Here is a 22125-nt window from a genome sequence, read left to right as displayed (position 1 = left end):
CTGCCTAAAGGTTGCAAGGTTTCATTTGGGTCGACCAGTCTTCGTTCTTATCTCCAACTTTCCACCAACAGAATTTCCATCATCAAAGCATCAAATGTGGTCTTCCAACTTTGGAAACATATGTCTTGTAAAACCATCTTTTGTAAAACACTTCCTAATAACGCTGACACGTTTTTGTTTTTTTACACTGTAAGGGTGCAAACCAAAATGGAGCATCGAGTCATCGTTGTTGTCGCAACTTGAGAAACTTCAACTAACACAACCTCATTTCCGCACTACACGATTGATATCTAATAAGAAGAACTTCTCTGTTTCGGCGATCTCCAAAAACATACACTCTTTGCTCTTCTTACCCCTTCCCCAGCGTTACCTTAGCCGCCTGCTTGCCCTTCGCTTGGCGGAAGAAGGTAGTCTTGGCGGTGAAGAAGGCAGAATCATCGTTCTCCTCTTCTTGGCTGCAGTAGCCGCTGCTCATGCTATTGCTACCAGTCATTTGCGGGGCCTCCGGCGGCCCCCGACAGCATTCCAGGCTCCAGGCAGTGCAAAAAAAGTAGAGATGCAACCAGGAGATCTCCCAGATGGGCACTCAGAACTACTAGATGCTGTTGAAGAGATAGATGGAAATCCGAGAACAGGAGACTCGAGGTATCCGCGTATCACTGTTGGAGGTTGCGGAAGAGCGCGAAGGAGACCTCAGTTCCTCTTTCTGCCAGGTCAGCAAGACAAGATCTCATTGGAAATGAGAAGAAGTGGCCTTTTCAGCTCAGTCCTTGAAATGTTTGAAATCCACAGCCACTTAGATTCCGGCTCGCCAACCAGATGAGAAAAAGAAGGAAGAGGAAGATATGTCGCTGCGAAGTGAAGAGTCCATACAGTCTTCGCTGTCTCACGTGAACCCTGCTGCATGAGCTGGGGCTGTTGGTTAAAAAGCCCTGACGAGAATGTGCTTGTAGTGAGTAGAGCAGTCAAGGCAAGGAATCAACCTGCTTACTGCCTTCCTGCCTGCTTGCAGAGAACGTGAAACAGAGCAGAGCTGACGCATTACTCCCTCCCTCTCTCTCTCTCTCTCTCTCTCTCTCTCTCTTTCTCTCTCTCTCTCTACCTCGCTCTATCAACAGTGGTTGAGTCTGCTCCCTCCCCGTCTCTCTTCCTGCATGCAAACGCTCGACCATAGCCACTTCCTCTTAATGAAGGGGACTCTCACAAAACACAGACAGCGTAAGAGACAGAAAGAATGACGGATACATCACACATGATCCGATCTGCATGCGGTCCTATTTTACATTGCATATCATATGCAAAGTGCTGTTTCTCTGGAAGAGGCACAAATATGCCTGGATATCAAGTGTTGGTAAATGGAAATGGAGTCATTTACCCAAGCAGGCTTTGATGGCTGCGTAAATAGAGCACACTTGTTTATCGTAATGAGCCTTTGACAAAGCCAAAGATAGCATTTAATGGTCTGCGTGATCTGGTGTTATGATTTGGATTATTAATTTCAGTGCTGTGTAGACATGACATGACATGACTAAACATACACACACTCACACACAGAGGTAACAATATCAATGTGTCCACGAATGCTTTCACAGTGCATGACTTTTGAACTAGGATAAAAAAATTGGATAAAATTATGAAAATTGACTTTTAAAATGATCAGAGTAAAACACTTTTGCAGTTACTGGAAATTAATCCATGTCTTGTTGAAAATCTTTTTTGAAATGCCAGTTTTTCTTTGCTGGCAATAAATTCACTAAGGCTTGTGCATTTTTTTTTCTGTTTTTGTATACACAGATTAATATCTTAAACAGCGTACGTCCTGAAGGAGTTGAATTCACCATTATTTCTCTGTTTCGCCAATTTTGTCTTCAAACATTTTTATTTAATCTAAAGAAAAAAAATTTGTTAAAACACTCTTTTAAAAAAAAAATTTAATTAATTAATTAAATAAATAAAGTGACATTCATTTAATGTATTATTTTGGGATGCAAAACCACTAAGGATTGCAAAAGCATAATAAATAAAACCGACACATGTGCAGGATCATAGATTACATGACTGTCGACCTTATTTGATGTCCGGCAGGCACCCCTGGACTTAACCTTTAACCCTGACCTTGAGTAGTTAAGACAGGCTGAGTACGGCATAATGAGAGAGTAAATACGCCTCAGCGGCAGTCTGGGTACCATTCAGCGTGGGTGGGTTTTTGTCCTCATACATCGAAGATGTATCACTTCATACTGAAAAAAAGATCAGCACTATTCTTTATTTGCTTGTCCATATACAGACATGCTTTGTCCATGATCCACCCGATTAACTCTAGTGAGATGAAAGGCCCAGGCTCTAGAAAAGAGATAAAGTGTCGACCTCTTTCAATAGACGGTTGCTGAAAGCCACGTTCGATTTCCCATGTCACAGATTGACTCGATTCTCATTGAGCGGCGGTTAAAGCTTTAAAGGCAGGCCAATATTTTTAGGTATTCTGTCAATGCTGCAAAAAAAAATTTAAATCTTGTGTAACAAAGCAAAAAATGACAATGTTACTGAATGATATCGTGTGCGTATGGTTGTAGATTTTTTTTTCAATAAATGCAGACAAATTACCTACAGCCAAAACCTTCTGTTAGATTACCATAATCGATGAGTTGGTTGATGGGAAGAAGATGGAGGAGAGGAAGATTGCTCTCCTGGGGGTTTGGTTATTGATTGGCCCGAAGATAAGGATGCCTGCTCTGCATGGCATCAATATGCCGTAGTTGAGCTGGAGGAAATTGCTGGGAAGGAAGATAATCAATCCTATGAAAAAGCAGGCAGGATTGTTCTTCCATAGAAAATGCCCAAGAACTGCAGGGGTATGAGCCTGAACGGATAGAGTTCCCCAGTCAGGGGTGGAGAGCAATTCCACCGCCCAGTTTTGCAGAGATGAATACTTCATGCACACGTGTTAAGAACAGATATGGAAATTCAGTTGCAAAAATGTCGCAGCATCTGCATGAACTGGACAAATGTAACTTTTCAGCTGTTATCCGGAATCTGAGGGTTGTTGTTTTTTTTTGTGTGTGTGTGCTTCATGACCCATCAGAACCCAACACTCTTCGTTCCAGAATGCCAACTGTAGGGAGTGTAGGACCAACATGCGTGGGCGTGACAAACTAAAAATCACCAGACCGCATTTCCTGGAATACTTACGAGATTGTTTCAAACAGCAGGTGAAACACTGAAATAGTGCACACGTACTGTAGGCAGCAGGAGCGGGTTAACATGGACAGGAAGTATACGGTAGCTCAGTTGTCAGGGCATTGGACTACGGTTCGGAAGGTCTCAGGTTCAAACCCCATGACCACCAAGTTGCTACGGTTGAGCCCTTGAGCAAGGCCTTTAACACTCATGCTCAGATGTGTAAAGAGATAAAAATGTCGCTCTGGATTGTAGACGTCTGGATAAGTGCGTCTGCCAAATACCTAAACGTAAATGATTATCAGGTTACAAAGAAAGGCTCTTGTCCTGAAGATTTCTGTTGCGGGAAATGTACTAGGTGTTAAGCATGGACACTTGAGACTCCTTACGTAAATGCTAAATATACAGTAGAAATCATCACCATATTACCTGTTACACAGTATGTATAATGTTATTGTTGAATATGTTGTTATTTTATTAATTAATACTACAGTGGCGTCAAAAAGCGAGCGTAGAATGATCAAGTGACACCAGAGTATTGTAGACGTCTTTTTGCCTCTATGGCCGGCCACATTCAGAAGGTTTAGAAGAATAAAGCATTTCATACTAAATGTTTATTGTTGTACAGTCAAAAAAAGAAATCATTGTTATTACCTTTATTGTCATCACTTTAAAAATGTGTGAGTTTCACTTTCGTCTCATTTCAAGTCCCTGTAAATAATCTGTTACTACAGAAATGATAATGTATTAGGAGAAGCGTATTAATATATTGTGGCGTGGGCGGGGCGGCGGCTGACGACCAGCATGCCTTGCGGGGATGTCGGTGTGTGTTCACCATGTTGGGGAAAGGTGTTTGGGTTGGTGGCTTCGGCCCTGTTTGTGTGAGGGGTGTGTGACGTGTGAAATGTGCTCCAGTTCAAGCTAGTGGTGAATTGGATGTAGGCTCCTGAGTGAAGATGCTGCTCATACCTTACATGCTGTGTGCTTAATAAAGTACTCCCAGCCATTGCATTGGGTAGCAAATAAGCTCACTCGTCTCTCCACCATCCTTTCCGGCGTAAAAACGCTACAATATACTGATAATTTGCTTTGGAGCCATTAATACTGTCAGAGCTACTGGGGAAATTCTGGTTTGGACAGGTTTTTCGTCAACGACACTCCAGTATCTAATGATCGACTCTTCTTACACAATGGTGTTAAAGGCAGCTTCATACCCCTCTTTGGTAGCCAGGACACCTTGTGTCGCCCTCTCTTTCTCTTTCTGTGTTTTTAATAATGCACAAAGGCTCTAATTTCTCTCCCTGCTGAAGGCATGCCAAGCTGCAAGCTAAGCAAGCTAGCTAGTTTGTGAAGTTGCTCTCCATGCTACATTAACCCTTGCTAACATTTCCATAACTGCCAGTGTTGTGTTCTGTCTGGGCTGACATTTGATAAAATACAAGAGCATGTGTGTATGTGTGTGTGCCCTTCGATGGATTGGCACCTCATCCAGGGTGTACCCCGACTCATGCCCTAAGTCTCCTGAGATGGGCTTTAGGCCCCCTGTGACTCTGTATATAGGATAAAGTGGTATAGACGATAAATAAGTAAGTGAGTGAGCTAAAAATGATGGCGGTTTAGAATCTGTACTCGGTAACCATGGCATGCAATCAGCCACTACCTTTCTTCTGTAGCTTGAACAGACCTCTTAACTTACTCCCAGCAAACAGATAAAAAAAAAAAAAAAAGCAACTTTAGAAAAGGTCACTGTGAAAAGAAGATAGGGAGTAAGTGTTTGAAGTGGCACTGCATGACCAGGAGGATTGCGACATTTTATGTGAATTAGAACACAAACAGGAAGTAGAGACTATCTAGGAAGCTAAGAACTTCGATAAGCATCAGCCCACATACGAAGAAACAAACAAACAAAAAAAAGGACCTGCTGAACTTCATGTATCGCTGGAGCACCTCTGAGGTTTGCGCAATGCACATGTGTATGTTAACACGCAAAAGGTGTGCATGTTAGCAAGTGCACATTCATGTTTGTGGTTTTTTACGCGTGAGACAGGAAAAAGGAAGTCGAGGTCGAAAGGCGCCAATTATGTTAGCAAAAGATTTGCTACACTCGGGTTAAAAAAGGAAAATAAGAAATACAGTAGATGTTCGGTAAAAAAAGAACAGGTACTGTAGATTATCAGAGTAACACAGTTTCCATAAATAGAAGAAAAACCATACAAACCACAAATCATTATAACAAAGTTGGACGTTGAAGGATATATACTTATTTTAATAAATAAACACACATATGGGCGCCAAGACTTTAAGGGATTTAAGGATTTGCTTGTATGGTAGCATGATCAGGTCAAGCCACTTTCCAGGAATATAATGTACTTCAATTTAAAATAAATATAAAATGACAGTGCAAGAGACAAAGGGTGAGTGGTGATACTGAGAAGATGTGACACTGCAGAGATGCACAGTGGGGGGAATGTGGTGCAGATTATTTTTTTAGATAACAAGGTAGAGAAAAATAGGCCAGGTTTTGTCCTACACTGTGGTACTGTATGTACGACCCTTCTTCAATACATGCTCACATTCAGTACTGATAAGTTTAGCATTATAACTCAATCACATTGCAATTTCTGGCACATCGATCTAATTATATCACACAATAGTTAAGTGCTTTATTGTCCCATGACATGTATTGTGTCTCTGAAACAGCTTTATTTAAGGCTGAGAGCTGACCTTAATATGCGCATTGGTCCGTGTGATTTAATAAAACCTTGTAATTAAGTTGTGACAGATCTTTATTTCAGCTAGCTGGTTCTCTTTCAGCGACTGGAAGCGGTAATGCATTAGCTCGGCACCTGACAGCTAGGACATAATGCATGTCAATCTAAAAATCAAGTGGAAAACACAATGACTCCATGTCTAGCCCTAATTGAGTTACTCCGTTAGTAGGGAAGCGGGGTCCCTCTCATTGTAAGTGGGATTAATATGAAAAAGTAAAATGAATAATGAAAATGGTAAAACTGTAAATCCTCCATTCATCCTAAAAGCCAACCCCACTTTTAAACACAATGACCTATGATAACACCAGTGATCACGGTGGGAAGTCATGTTGCTAAAGACCCTCAAACTCCTGGCACCCAGTTCAATTGTGTTGAACTCCGTGTTTTTACCAGCATGTTTGTTAATCTGGCCTCTCACCCAATATGATCTGTACAGTAACCCTTCACTGCACTTTGGTACATTACTGTATATATGTCAAAACATGTTAAAGGAAGTAAAACCCCATTTTGGACAAAACGTAGTTTCTTCCCTTTTTCAGTTCAGCCACAGCAACAGCTGATGGTTTTCCCAAGCCTGCTTTATGGACCTCGCTTTGTGCACTGGTGCGAAGTCATGTTGGAACAGGAAGGGCCCATGCCTATAGTGTTCCCACAAAAATTGGAAGCATGAAATTGTCCAAAATGTCTTGCAATGCTGAAGCATTAAGAGCTCCTTTTATTGGAAGTAAGGACCCGAGCCCAAATCCTGTTCCAACATGACTGCACGCCAGTGCACAAAGCAAGATTCATAAAGACATGGATGAGCGAGTTTGGTGTGGGAGAACTTGACTGGCCTACACAAGGTCCTGACCGAGACAGTGAGCCAGGCCGTCTCAACCAACATCAGTGTCTGACCTCACAAATGCACTTTTGGATGAATGGTCAAAAATCCCCATAAACACACTCCTAAACTTTGTGGAAAGGCTTCCCAAGAGTTGAAGCTGTTATAGCTGCAAAGGGTGGGCCATCATCATATTACACCCTATTGATCAAGAATTGAATGTTACTCAAGTATATACATGTGAAGACTGTTTGGCAATATAGTGAAGGTCTAGGACAGTGCTAACTGCACTATATTTAGGCTTTCTTGATGCTATGTAAGACTTTAAAAGACTTGGAGCAGAAGTTGTTGACAATTGCTATGGACTCCAAAGACCAGGAGGTGGCGCCAGATCTGATTGAATTTTGGCTTTAAGCATAGACTGAACCCTAACCCTTAAGTCTAACTCATACACCACAGATTAACACAAAACTACACATTAAACACATATATCTAGCCTGAAACGCACTCCACCCTCTGGATATTTTACTTAAGTAGCATCCAGGTACGAAGAGCTGAATCGGGTCTAATTTCACTCCATGGACTTTTCATTCTGCAGTAAGGGGAAGTTGGCCAATGTCACGCAACCAACATCGTCTTTTGTGTTTCATTAGACCTCTTGCCACAATGAAAATATTCTCCACTTTCAAATCGTAAAAAATTAATCGCATTGCAAATCCATTTCCAAGGGGTGAATACATTACAATCCACTTTACAGTCGCTGCATATTTTCCTTGAAACTTTCAATGTGAATAATTTCTTGTTAAGTGCTCCATTAGGTTTAATTATAAATCATTTTCATTTATTTTGTTAATTACCTTTGCTGGCGGTGCTGTAGAATATGTCCTGCAGGGGGGGTCGGTCTGCGTCTCCTCTTTTTGCACGTTTCCCTGGTTACAGTCAAGCTGAACATGATTCTCGCAGTCCAGGTGACAAGTGTAGCTGCAATCTGGTGGATAGATACACATACACAAACAACACATAAATACCACAGATACACTAATTGTTAACAGATTTAAAACTGTAGACTTTGGGACTCCAGGATTGGGGTTGATCTTTGGTCACCTTGATTGCTCATACATTAATGAGATTTCATAAATACACTCAATGTTCTTGTGTTATGTGTAACTTATAAAATAAGCTGCCTTCTACAGTATGTGTAAAGCTAAAAGAAGTGAAATGGTGAAGCTGAAGTCATTTGACGAGGAACACCTGTGACGCGATCAGAGTATGACATCACAGTATTCAGCACCTAACAGTCACTAGTGGAGCAGAGGTACAGACTCAACATACACAAGCACCGTCTGTGACAGAGAATCGCCACCTCACAGTCTTAATACAGTCTTTGTGCTTAATACAATAAAGAAAAAGTAACTTATGTTATGTTATGTTATGATTGTTAAGTGTTTCCATGTATTCACAAAGAATTAAATATGATGTTGTGTATTACATGTTTGCTAAATGGTTTATGGAATAATATGTGTTAAGCTTAGTTAATTAATTTTGTTGTGTTTGTTTACATTTTATTTTACTAATATTTATTAGAAGTAGCGATTGAACTATTAGTGATGTTATCGATCACTTAGTTGATTGAATCCATTTTGATCGATTGTTGTGGATCCTGAAAAGCTGTTCGACACAAGAATTAAAAAGTGATTCCAGAGTTGATCCTCATGTCCCCTGTAGTTGGCTATGGCTTTTTTCCAGTTTGAAGCAGAAGCTGATGGGCAAATTCCCAGATAACTCGACAGTATGTGCAGTGCAACTCTACTGGAAATGCTGGTTTTATTTTAACATTGTCTATGGCGCCCCCTTGTGGCTACACTATGTATGGTGCTCCACATAAATGATTAAAAACTGAAGTAAAGCTGTAACTATTTCTTTATCAGAGGAAGGTCTTCAAGACAGATGGCTTTACAGTGTATCAGTAACAGGATAAGTTACATTTTTGTCTTATTAACTTCTGGTAAAATAAAATATCTATAAATCTATAAACTATATCCACTGTTTGAACCTTAATCCACTGCACCCTTTGATCAGGTGTAGTTCCATACAACGGTCAATAGATTCTCTCAGCCAGAACCCAAAGCGCTCAGCAGAATGCACTCATTGGAATACTGGCATGTTCAAACTGTTCCACTAAGCCTGCCAAGACACTTTTCATTGACATGAAGGTTACCCTGCCAATGGAGCATGTTATTTTTACTAGCCCTCAGGGTCCTTTTTAAGTTTTTACGAAACAAAAGCACACATAATTAAACGTCGTCTTATAGTAACCACAGTCTTGGTCGTAAACACTTAAGAAAATGATTTTGCCTTGATTTAAGACCAGCTTCTGAATCCAAACCCCAGCTTTGACTAGTATAAGAGAAATAAAAAACCCACCTTGCTATTAGATAATTTGAACACAACAGTGAGGTTAAGGATAGCCGTATGCTCAGTTATATAAACTGTAAAGCAAGCTAAAAAAAATGGCCATCAAACTATTGCAATGAATCACTTAAGTGTACAGCAATCCATGGAACTACAACACATCCTTTATTCACTGGATGTCTACTGCCTCAAGATACAAGTGTGATAGTGATGCTCAGCTGCCTTGGTTTCCATTTTGTTGTCTTAACCTAAATGCAGCCCCTGTTAACACGTTCCACTCTATGAGCAAAAATATTGTCAAAGCTGGGTATATCAGGGTATCAGATGCAAAACTAAGTGCATGGTGATTTATCAGTATTAAACACATTGAGGCACATCTGTAAGAGGAGCAGGGTGGATCAGCAAACTGGGAGGAGAGCATGGGAATGCCTTACACAGGCACATGATACTGATAACACACACACACACACACGGAAAAAAGAGGTCATTTTTTTTCACCAGTCGCTGCGCATTACAGGGCAGCATGGGTGTGAAATGGAGATTAAGAGAGTCTATCCAAAGTAAACAGCATGATCCAGGATCAGGAAATGCGTATCTGGGAGGACTTCCATCCTGCTCTGCCTGTCACCTTCAACCTTAGCGGCAGTCCAATCCAACTGGGCTCCAGTACAACATTCGCTTGATGCCAGTTACTGGCTGCTCTTGAAATCACCTGGAATATAATCCTACTGTAACATGCTAAAAGGGACAGACTAAAAACCGGGCCTTTGCTGAATACCAACAGTGTAATTAAGAGAGTGATTTAAAATACTGTCATGCCACAGATCTTATGCGATTCTTCCGGTCGAGATCTGTTTACATTTTTTCAGCCTAGACGTTAGCTCCACCCCCTAGGCAACACAGCAGGTCAGCCCCACCCATTTTCCTTAAATGGTAAATCATAAAGAATATGCTAGTTCAACATAGTGAATGGAGCTCATCTTGGTGGGGAAATTATTGCAGTATTACTGCAGCATAAAACCTGCGTAAAGCTCTAATAACATATTTAAATATTATTTTCCATGTTAATACGACGGTATCTGTGCCTACAAGAAAACCGCAAACAGGATTAGGCAGATTTCTGGTGCACCCTTAAGCTATTTATTCACCACTACCCCATATGCCCTCACCCTCTTTTTGCCCCAAGCATGATGCCTTGTTACCATATGCTCCAAAGCCGTTTTAGAGAAAGAGAGAGAGAGAGAGAGAGAGAGAGAGAGAGAGAGAAAATGCACTGTCATTATAGTAATAACAAATCTGTTTGGTAGCTCTAAGAGAGCAGCAGCAATAAAAAGGATGTACGACTAAGAAAAAAAAGATAATTATGCTAAAAAACAAGCAAACAAACAAATCGCAGCTGTCTGTCTGGGACCTCCGAGCCGCTGCGTCTGTACACACTGACATCTTTAACACTGTTGTTTGACCTCCTTAACCTGGGACATTTGGAAGAAGCTTAGCATTATCCTGGATTTAGCATTAACCTGGAGTATAATGCAGAAGTCTTGCAAGGCCTAAGTGGCTCTTTAAATGTCTCAGAAACATGCGAAAAGACAAAAAGTTCCATGACTATACCTGAGAGACAGAACTGGAGAGATTGTAAGCGTGGAGGAATCTCGGCCTGTCTGTGATGTGGAAAATCACTCCATCACTAAAGATCCTGTTCGAACTGGGACAGCATAAACTAAATAATGATTAAATGAAAGAAAGAAAGCAAGAAAGAAAGAAAGAAAGAAAGAAAGAAAGAAGGAAAGAAAGAAAGAAAGAAAGAAAGAAAGAAAGAAAGAAAGGATGGAACAGAGGTGCCCCATGTCCTTGGCAAGTTGCTTTGGCCCTTTGTGTACAATGTGGGCCCCACAAGGAAACAAAAGTCCTCTCTCTAAACTATTTGTCCAAGACAGGCCAAGTCACTCTGGTGGGATAAATGGTCATGCTCAGGGTTTGTAAGCAGTGATAATAAATGGTATTAGACAAACTTACAGAATGTAAATTCATGCAGTAAGCGATGTATGTTCACACTACATGACTAACATGACATCAATCACAGCATTGGAATACCATTATTCAACATCATGCTACTATATTTGTATTTTTGTTGATAATTATGTTACAGAAACTAACATAATAGCATCATTTAAGTCGAGCTGATATTATTAAAAATGACAGTGTTTTGACATTAATTTGGTAAGACTCAAAAAGTAATCAGTTTCATAAAATGTTTTAAGTAATGATGTTTGTACTCATCCATTAGTCTGAAAGATTTTAAGTTGGTGGAACTTTAAGGTGACAGTTACTGTTACTTAAGTACTTTAAATATCACATTTGTTCAACTAACTTGAAAAGTGGCATTTCTACAAACTTAAAAAGTTCTAAATACTCATCAAGTTCTATTAATTTGAACTAATTGTAATTATTTAAGGTAACAGTACTCAATATGTTTAATTACTTTGAGCATTAGGGTTTACAGTGGTACAAACTGGTCATTTGAATCAAAGCCGGTGCTACCTCCAGTCCTCCTGTTATAGACATTATTTACCACCAATCAGATTCCAAGAATTCAACAGGGCTCTGGTGTAAATGACTTCCTAATGTGGCCTATATCAAAATATGTGTGATAAGTCAACTTTACTCACAATGTCAAGCCAAATAAACAAACATGCAGAATAATCTAAACTTTAAACTCTTTTGGCATTTATACAGTTCCCTTCTGCTAAGAAGGTCAACTAGGTGATGTATTACTAGGCCTGCCCCTTTAAGTTCTTTTAGGAACGCTTCTCTTTTTAACATGACACTTCCTCATAAATACAATGAACATGGATTAAATCTGTCTACAATGCAGTAGCTGGTACAGACCTCTCAGAGCTTGTTAAATTCCCCTCTCTGTACCTGGAATGCCGAAGCTTTCTATAGAAAAGCGCGGGAGAATCCAGACTCCTAATTATTCCCCTTCACGTGCCTCCTCTTTCCTTCCCATTTCCCATTTCTGTTCTCATCGTCACTATCAGCATTTTCACCACATCTTTTCTAACCGGAGTGAAAAGGCTGCCGGTCACCCAGCAACGGCGCTTTTTTTCTTTCCGCTGACACCTTTCTATCGGTCTCTTCAGCTCATGGGTTCTGTTTGTGTCAGCAGTACTTTCTGCTTACTTATCCAGTAACCTGACCCCATCGCCTTGTACCTTAATGTGAAGCCACACTGGATGCAGAGATAAAATCTTTTAAAAATTGAAACGTTTTGTAGGCAGTGGTGGCTCAAACAGTTAAGACTCTGGGATACTGATTGGAAGGTTAGGGGTTCAAGTCCCAGCACTGCCACTGTTGAGCCCTTGAGCAAGGCTCTTAACCCTATCTGCACCAGGGGCGCTGTAACCTTGGGCTCTGACCTCAGCTTCCTAACTGGGATATGCGAAAAAGTCATTTCACATGTGATAAATAACTGAACCTAAATGAAACTGTTTTATGGAAATAGTCATAACGTTGAGCAATAAAGTTAAATTATGTCCAAATGAAAATGAAGCGTATAATTGTGTACATGCTTATTAGTGACATATAGGGTTGGATTAATAATTTGGGGTGATCAGCATGTTCTCTAAACATCCTATAGGCCTATATCACAAACATGTCTACTATTTATTGAGTTATAAGAACAACTTACTTATCATCCGCCTCTATCCTGTTTTTTTCCGCTAGTTGGATCTTTGCACATTCAAACAGGAAACTGTATATGGGGGACGGGGGCTCAGTACACAAACTCGTTTTTAACATAACTGAACCCTGTTTACATAACTTGTTGTACTGTATTAAAGATAAAACTGCAAGACAGTTTAACTGGAGGAGCGTGATTCTGAGAATGAATCAAGAAACAGATCAGCAGTGTATTCTGGGAAGAACTCTAATTCCCTATACCTCTAGCTGGTCTGACAGTTCTATTCGACTGCTGTAAGACCTGCCGGTCAACCCCCACACCTTTTCTTGCACCTGGTCTTATCCTGGCACAAACCCTGTTCTGTTCCTATGCAGCACTATCCCACTCGAAAAAAGGCCTTCATTGCTAATGCAGGGAACTTACTTGCCAAGGTCAACACATACAGCACTTAGAGACACTAAACTGGCAAGTATCCTACTGTGTCAGGGGATTATTTACATAAAACTACTACTACTACATCAAAATAACTCATCCGGGCATGCACATAAACATCTTCAGAACCTGAAAACTAAGTGCTCTTATAAACGACACCATTGGGAGATGGAAGAAGTTAAAGCTGTTCTCTCTTTTTTCCATCGTTCCATTGGCTTGCTCCTCTGTTCAGAGAAACAGACACTGGAAAAACAAGTTCATTCCCAACAGCCGTCAAAACTTGGCAGGAAATAAGTGTATCAAAAACAGAGATAATAGAGAATATCTAATGCAATAGCCAAGAATCAAAGGAAGAAACTTTATGGCATGAAACACTAGCAAATAGTTCAATTACTATTAATAGCAGTAATAACATTAATAATGTTAATAAAGGTAGGGGATTTGCATAATGCTTGTTTGTTAATTTATTTATTTTTATCTTTATTCAGCTTGATTCTGCAATGTCTGGCTTGTGTTACACCGACATGTACACCACATATACGTATTGTAATTTGGTCACATAACTCTATTTGCAAAGAAATGACAACACAAATATACAACCATTATATAAGTAAATAATAAAGCAAACGGCTGACAGTTTGTGGTCTTCTAACGCATGAAAACTCTGCAAACATGTCCTATTTATATAAGTATCTCGGCTTATTATTAAAATAAAAATCCACCCTGAACTACTACAGTATGTTGTCATGTGCTCAGTGATTCTGGTGTAAATATTTTGGTTGTTGCTAAATTTTATGATTAGCATTAAAGTTGATGCTTTTGAAGCTGATCAGTTTTAGCTGAGTACACAGACGAGGATATACTAAAGCAATACAAAGCAATACAGATTAACAGAAGAAAGGTATTGTGAATTCTATCCTGTTATCACTTTCTATCAGCTAAACGCCCTGAATGGTGGCCTGGTATGAGAGAATGCATTGGGTTTTCCCTACAGTGCAGACGCAATTAGGCTCTAAATACCCATGTGATTATTTAGGACCTTATCAGTCGCCAACACATACAAAGACACAGCATGTATGTACATTTATCAGAGCGAGCCAAGGTCATAAGTCACCTGCTTTCAATAGTCCTATAGAGAGCAGAATCAGTCACTCTGTAACCTACGGCTCGATTAATGGTTACTTTGGTGTTAATCACTGATTTTGTTTTTAAGTCTTTATAATATTCAGTGTTTTGCTTTCTTAAAATATTTTACTATCAATTACATAGGGTTAGGGTTAGGTGCTGAATGAAAATATCACAATGCAGTACTCGCCATTATATACACACATTATATATCGCAGTGCTCACATAACGTTCAACTGATTTGCTCACTTTTATTAGTGTTGTACAATTGCACTGTATATAAATAGTATTGCACAACATAAATACAGAACAACATGTGTACAGGGGTGTCACGCTGCCCCTTTCTTCCGCATGCTCATCCTAGCGATTTTCAGTAGAGGAGAAGCAGAACACAGGACAGTTAAGGACACACTAACCAGGGTTGTGGTTTTAACAAAAAATAACCTAGTTTATATAATACTCCATAGCCAACAAGATAATCAGAAATGCAAATAATATGTTTATATTAGAGGGAAAGGGGATTATGTTGTGGCTCACGTCTATATATGAGACATGTGTGGTGGCATGGTGACCTCGTTTCCCAAGCAAAGGCTGAGAAAAAAAATAACTGAATTTTTGGGACTAGTTCCAGGTTGTTTTGTGTGGTTTTTGAAATGTATGTGCTGCTGAAACCTGGCAACCCTGGTTAATATTGGCACCTGCTACACTCTCTGGCCAAAAACGCTGAGAGAGGAAAAAAAGGTCACACATACAGTACAGTACTAACACTTAGTTTGTGCCACTTTTAGCTTGGATTACAAGCAATTAAGCAACGTGGTGGCCAATTTAAAGGGAAATTATGTGAAACTGACTCCTCTTCTTCCCAGAACCAGTCTTTCACAATTTGAGTTGTTGTATATGCAAAAAAAGGGAATTTTATAAATGCAACTTCATCAAGAGTTTGACTGATCTCCAATCATGGCCATTTGTTTTTATTTATTTAGTTCATAATTTACCTTCAGGGTTTTAAGAGTGTTTTGGATAGTTCCTGACCCAATTCCAATTAACATACGTCATTTTCCTTTTGTTTAGCTAGATGGTATATATTTAACACGGTTGAACAAAAGTATATTTAAAACTGCTCAAAATCACTCTAATTACTGTTTGTCTTTCACTCACAGCTGCGTAATACAGGGTTACTCAATGTGTCCTGGTGCATGAGTTAAATATGATTGTGTTTGAATCTATACCCAACCGAGAATGTATGATCATAAGCTACTGCTGCTTAAGAGATACTCCAAATAGCTTTCACTAATGACATTTTGGCATGTTGCCATATTGTGACATTTTACACTAGTGATTATCATATTCACTAGCCCTTCTTTGTAAACCATTAAAGACCATTAAGTACCATCAAATAATGCTATTCATAATGCAACTGCATTAATACTACTGTACGTTGCCTTTAATACCAATCATTACATTCGTTTTTCAACTTTTGTATTCGATACAAAGTATTCATCTGATACCTTTCATTAGCATCTTAGAATCCCAATGCTCTCAAAATAACTGTATATATATATATATATATATATATATATATATATATATATATGTGAGATTACACCTATGAGTCAGCCTGAGGAAAGATAGCAGACCTTCCGATACCACAGATGCTGACGACATTGAGGCATCCTCTCATATGTTCCTGCTGCTACTGAGACAGTCTGAGACTCTTAACCCTGCATTAAGCAAAAAACTCCACCAAGCTTTTAGTAGGGAAGGACTAATATTGGCAGGACACACCAGTCCCGGTCAATAATAGCTTAAAAGCATGATATTCATATTGATTTGATTAATCAGCCAATATGGCTGAGGACAAAAAGCCAGGTTTTTAATCTCTTAGATTTTAATCTAATTTTTAAGTAATAACATTACAGTAAAATTAAACTGTATACAGTATAATGGCAGTTTATATAATAGCGATCCATTTTCTATTGACAGGCTTGAGTTTGCTTAAAACTAAAGAACGCTTAACAGGATAGGTTTCCCATATTAATGCGTTCCTATGTCACAATTTCCTATTTGATCCCTGCTATCAAATTTTTTTTTTCCCTGGTAGGCCAAACTGAAAAAAAAAAAAATCCCCTCCTGATTTACAAAACACTAACTGGTAACACTAATTTTTCTTCCTACTCATGTGTATCACCAGTACATCAGCAAGGGTGTTCATAACACAGCTAATTAACATTTAGTGAAAAGGATTAGAGCACTGAAAATGACAACATGATGACTGAACAGTGAAAGAGCACTTCGGAATTGATGATTACGAATGATGATTTAACGTTTCCAGTAATGCAGCTCAGCTATTGCAGCGCTTGTGTACCATAAACACAGAATAACTTTTGTTTTATTTGCCCTAATTTCAATCATACATCAACTTATATAGAGTTTTCCTTCATACAAAAATACAAAAGTCCTTTTGTAAATATAAATGATGTTTTATAATATACATGTATTTGTAGTCATCTATCCTAACTCTATGGAAAGATAACTACCCTTTGTACCATTTGATTCAAGGGCACTTATACAGGGCACTGACTCTTAACTCTACCCACCAGACTGACCTTAAACCATTTGGGATGTTGATACAGAGTGCATATTACATAACGGACCGAAAAAAAAAATCCTTTGAGGTTATACACAAGGCAGCTAGCATGCCTTAAAGTGGATCAATTTATATTCATTATCCTCCTCTTCGCCTTCATCAGTCCGCTGTGAGAGACAGGTTTTTCCAGATCAATGGCGAAATTCAATTGAAACAGCACAGCTGTTGAGAGTTTACTCAAAGGAATCTGCATTGGAACAGAAATTATGAATGTGACTCACATCTTCATGCACAGGCCAGTGTTATGAAAGCAATCCTAAACAGCACCGAGGTCAACCTTCTGCATTGCAGTTTTTATTAGCACAGCAGGTGATCACAATTTGGCTGATGGTGCGTTAACAAACCAAACTCCTGACTGTGGCACATTTCTCTCTCTCTCTCTCTCTCTCTCTCTCTCTCTGTGTCATGTTTACTGGAGCATTATAGAATCACTGGGGTTTTACACAGGATCAATGAATGCAGTAGCTCTCTATTCTAGCCTTTCTCCATGTCAATAGAAAACAATAGGAACAGCAAGAAAGAAAGACTAACCATTTAGGGAGAAAAAGACAGTGAGGGAGAGTAAAATGTGATGCTCCCTATAGACTCGAACTGGGCTATTTTTGGGAGGCGTAAAATCACTGCAGAGATCTTCAGTTGCAGATGAACTGGATATCTTCGTACACAAACCTTGAACTCCTTCATTTTTAATGAAATCCTTTTTCTCCTGCGTATTTGGAGACTCGAATTTCGTCAGAACGTCTCCCGTTTTCTTCCCCTCCACATCATTCCTGACATCTTCTAACCTCCTCGGTTACTTAGTAAACCAAAGGGTGTACCAACTTCTCATTCCCACTCATCTTCTCGCAGTTACTTTATTCATTCCCTATTTCATTACACCTTTGTTCCTGTGCACCATTTCTCTCCTCTCTGTCCCTGATACTTTCCCACCTCCTACCTTCTCCCTCTGTTTTGATGTTTACTGAAGATTTCTCCACCTTCACGATCAATTTAGCTTTTTTCAATCTTCCCTGAACTTCCTTCTTCTCTACTCTATTCCTCTTTCGTTGTTCTATGAGAGACATCCTTCCAAAACTTTATCAGCTCATATAATTAAATTTTTGCTCCTCTATCTTTACCTGATAGCACAAGAGCGCCACTGCTGCTGGACCTCCGGAGCAGCCTCAGACCCTCAGACCACGACCGGGACTTGGGCAGGCGCCGGAAGAGACGGCTGAGGCGGCGCGAGACGTGGCCGAAGCACGCACTGGACACGGCTGCCTCCTCTGCCGACCTCATGTCGGGCGCCGCTATCTGCGCCCACCTGCGCCCATGGCACTCTCTGGCGCTGGCTCCCCGTGGCTCTGTGGCACTGCGCTGGGGGCTGCCAGTCTGTCCTGTGCATCCACCATTGCAGGGCTGCGTCAGGCTTGCAGAGGCACGCTCGGGCCTGATAACCTCTCCGACACGGCCCTTATGTCCTCTCTCACTCTGACATTCTGCTTCTCGCACTCTCTGCCTGTCCCCAGTTTTCTCACGCAGTGCAGAGCTTGCACTGATGCAGCGCCCACACGTCCTCCTCTCTGCAGCCCTCTTAAAGCTACAGACACTCTCTCTCTTTATCTCTATACACTCTTGTTCTCGCTCATCCTCCCTACTCGCTCCCTATGCCGTCATACGGTGCTCCACTTCCTAAGTGCGTGTCTGAGAGTGAGACAGACAGATAGTGTGAAGGCAGATGGATGTCCCACGCTCGGTGAATCCTGAGGGACATCTGATCTCCTGCGCCACACTGAATAACTGATAGTCCACCTCTTACCTTCTTTCACTCCGTCTCTTTTTCTTATTAAAACGTGCATCCTGGTAGGAACCCAGTGGGCAGATGTGTAACCGATGAGCAGTTCTGAGTCACTGATGACATATGATGCTAATTAACCGAGATTCATTTGTTCAGGAGACAGAAAAACAAACAAGTACATGAAAACAACTCTGATATAAAGAACTAACAGGCACAGATGTTGCCCTACTGCAACCCTTTACGTCAGAGTTTCCCAGGAGAAACTAATTAACATTCGATTAAGAACACCATACTGTATATATGCAAATAAAAATCAATTATGCCCTTGTTTTGCAAATAATCTGCTTCATTTCCCTCTAGTAAACTAGACAGAGGGACAAAGAAAGCAAGGACAGAAGAGTCAAGGGTGACCTAAATATATCCTGCACCATCTTCCCACTGCGCTGTCACACTTAGTTTTCTGCACTTATACTAAAGTACAACAGAACTCTCTGTCCTGATCTATTCACTTATGTAATATAAAAATTCATTGCTATGCGGCAATGCTCTTATGGAATGGGGTGAGTATCACTTCTATTAAAGTGTCTATAGCTATTCAGTCACCAGCCTCTCTTACTGACATTACATCTACATCTTACTGTATTCTTAGAGCATGAGGCAGGGTATACCCTAGGTGGGTGTCAATCCATCATGGGCCCACAAACAAGGAAACCAGAATAACTGAAGGAAACCCATCAAGCATCTCTACATTATCTTGCCCACAACTGGACATGGTTCTACATTCCATTACAGCTCCTCTATATTTTATTATATTTTTTACCTTTTTTTAATTCTACTATTTTATTTTCATCATTTTATTATTTGTACATAATGTAAATGTAAAAGTCTTTTACAGCCAAAGTTTATTTCCATGTTTCACTATATTTCATAATCATCAGCAGTCGTATAAGCATTTCACTTTATATCATATTGATGATATGATGACTGTGTACGTGACGAATCATATTTGAATTTAAACATGCAAACTCCATGCACATAGACCTGAGGCGGGAACCGAACCTATCCCCTGGAGGTGCAAGGCAACAGTGATAACAACTATACCACCATGTCACCACCCCATTTATTCAATTCCATTCAATTGAATTTATATGTAACTTTTAACAATGGTCATTGTCACAAAGCACATTTACAGAATCAAAGGAAAATTTGGGAAATGAGTGTAAAATGTGTGAGAAAATATGCATAAATTGAAACGATCAGATCGTTCCTGATGAGCAAGCCGAAGGTCATGGTGGCAAGAAAGAACTCCCTGAGATGGCAACAGGAAGAAACCTTAAGAGGAACCAGACTCAACAGGGAACCCATCCTCATTTGGATGATTACAGATAGCAGGGATTGATCTGCAGTTATACTGTGTGTTAGGCGTCTGAAAGTTTAATATAACAGGAGATGCATTTAAGGACATTTATCATCCATAGCTACAGTACAGATGTTTACGACAAAATAAGTCAAACTTTAAGCCTGAAAGCTGCACCATCAAGGTAGACTCGTCTAATAAAATAGCCAGTATGTGTACACGGTGATTAAAAACCATAGCAACACTGCGTGATGTGCCTGATATACCGTCGCAACCGAACAATCAAAACAACAACAACAACAGTATAGAGACATAGCAGCTGCGATATAGCGCTTGCATCTGGAGAGATATTAATAAATCATACATGGAGACAGACTGTATTGTAGGCTTGAAAACAATGATTCATTAAAAAATGCTTAACTGATAAAGATACGGGTAAAAACCTGGATATAAGCATACAAGCATGATTCATTGCTTCTTATAAAATATATATTAAAAAAATATCTAACGTTGATTTGTTTTTCATTTTTTGCTACAAAGTAAACTTCTCCTTTCATGACAATAGAAAAATAAGCGTAAACAAACGCAAATTTTCCCCAGGGCATTTATTCTGTTTCTACCCACAAACTGTAGATATCATATTGTCATATAAGTTTAAAAAAAAAAGGAACTTTTGAACTTCTGATGTTCTTTTCCACGCATTAAGTAACTTAATACTGTAAAAACTGTCCTTTTTGGTAGCTTAATGTGTGTTGTAACAATAAAAGTTACAAAATAAACTGTTAGCCGATTAAACATTGCACGACTCAACACATCGTCACTCCATCCCTTGCATCATATGGAAAGCTTTGTTCATTATTTATTCTGACAGTACAGTTGTATTGACTGTACAGTATCTGATGAATCCTTATTGTTAAAGGAAAAGGACTGTCACCTTATTTATAGTAACGTATTCCTTTTTCCACCTCATATAGCTTACATGCAGCACACAACAGACTCCCTCCGACATCCTGTATCATGGATGATGTTGGGATTTTCTGAAAGTATGGTTTGCTGAACAGCCTCAATCTGCTCCTGCCTTTCTGAATCTATCAGTGTGTGTGTGTGTGTGAATGGGGCTTTGAAAACCCCGACACAATGTCTCTCCTGTTCAATAGGCATCGGAACAAGGTTCCTCCTGTGCAGCCCTGACCACTGAAATGTTCCTCTATGCAGTGAGACATATGTAAAGGGGCTTGTTGGGTTGCGTCCCACCTACAAGGTCCACAGCAAGGGGGGAAAAAAAAGACTCCCTGAACACGGGACTGGTGAAAGTGTGAAAGGTCAAAACAGGATAAAAACGTCTTCAGCAGGTCCGAAGAGACGTGAAGGAGCAGATCGGAATTTCGGATAACTTGATATTCGTCAGATCACGTCTACTATAATAACAGTTGCATTTTAAATTTATAAAAACTTCTACTGTACATAAAGACTCACTATTTAGCCACTTAGGGAAATGCTTTCAATACAGCCAGACCATCCTGGAAGCCTAAAGAGGTTAATCCTAATGGATTATCGAATTAATGGTTGGAATTAAAGATGCAGCAGATGAGTGATTTGAGCATAGTACATTATGTTACTGAGAGAGGATCGCAGTTATTCTTTTTATCAAACATGAATATTTTTAAGGGGTTGTGAGCATGCCGAAGGGCCAACGACCCGAATGCATGTCACTGTCCTATTCAAAAATGCTTTAAAAAAAGTAACAACAACAACGGAAAAAAAAAACACGGCTCTGTAAAAATAAGACGTATAAAGTACCAGTCAAAAGTTTTGACACACCTAATCCAGTGTTTTTCGGTTTGTGATTTATTTCATACATTCTAAATCAATACTGGTGGTTAAAATATGATGAAATAACTGAATATTAGAGATTTAAGCATCCC

General features: G+C 39.7%; 1 protein-coding gene across 3 annotated transcripts in view; it reads right to left on the bottom strand.

Annotated features, from left to right (window-relative positions):
- The window catches only part of rassf5 (Ras association domain family member 5), a 44227-nt gene that overhangs the window by 14425 nt on the left and 7677 nt on the right, over nt 1–22125 (bottom strand). Inside the window, exons 1-2 of one of the 3 annotated variants that reach the window (XM_053484005.1) lie at nt 18185–18683; nt 7626–7756 (exon numbers count right to left, since the gene is read on the bottom strand). In XM_053484005.1, the coding sequence (XP_053339980.1) occupies nt 7626–7756; nt 18185–18344 (291 nt within the window). In that variant the 5' untranslated portion in view covers nt 18345–18683. Of the gene's footprint in view, nt 1–370; nt 1060–7625; nt 7757–18184; nt 18684–22125 lie in introns of those variants that run through there. The other 2 variants (XM_053484003.1, XM_053484004.1) reach the window with 2 other exon arrangements.

Source organism: Clarias gariepinus, chromosome 23 (assembly GCF_024256425.1).
Source record: "Clarias gariepinus isolate MV-2021 ecotype Netherlands chromosome 23, CGAR_prim_01v2, whole genome shotgun sequence".
Lineage (NCBI taxonomy): Eukaryota > Metazoa > Chordata > Actinopteri > Siluriformes > Clariidae > Clarias > Clarias gariepinus.
This window is presented reverse-complemented; position numbering and strand designations above follow the sequence as displayed.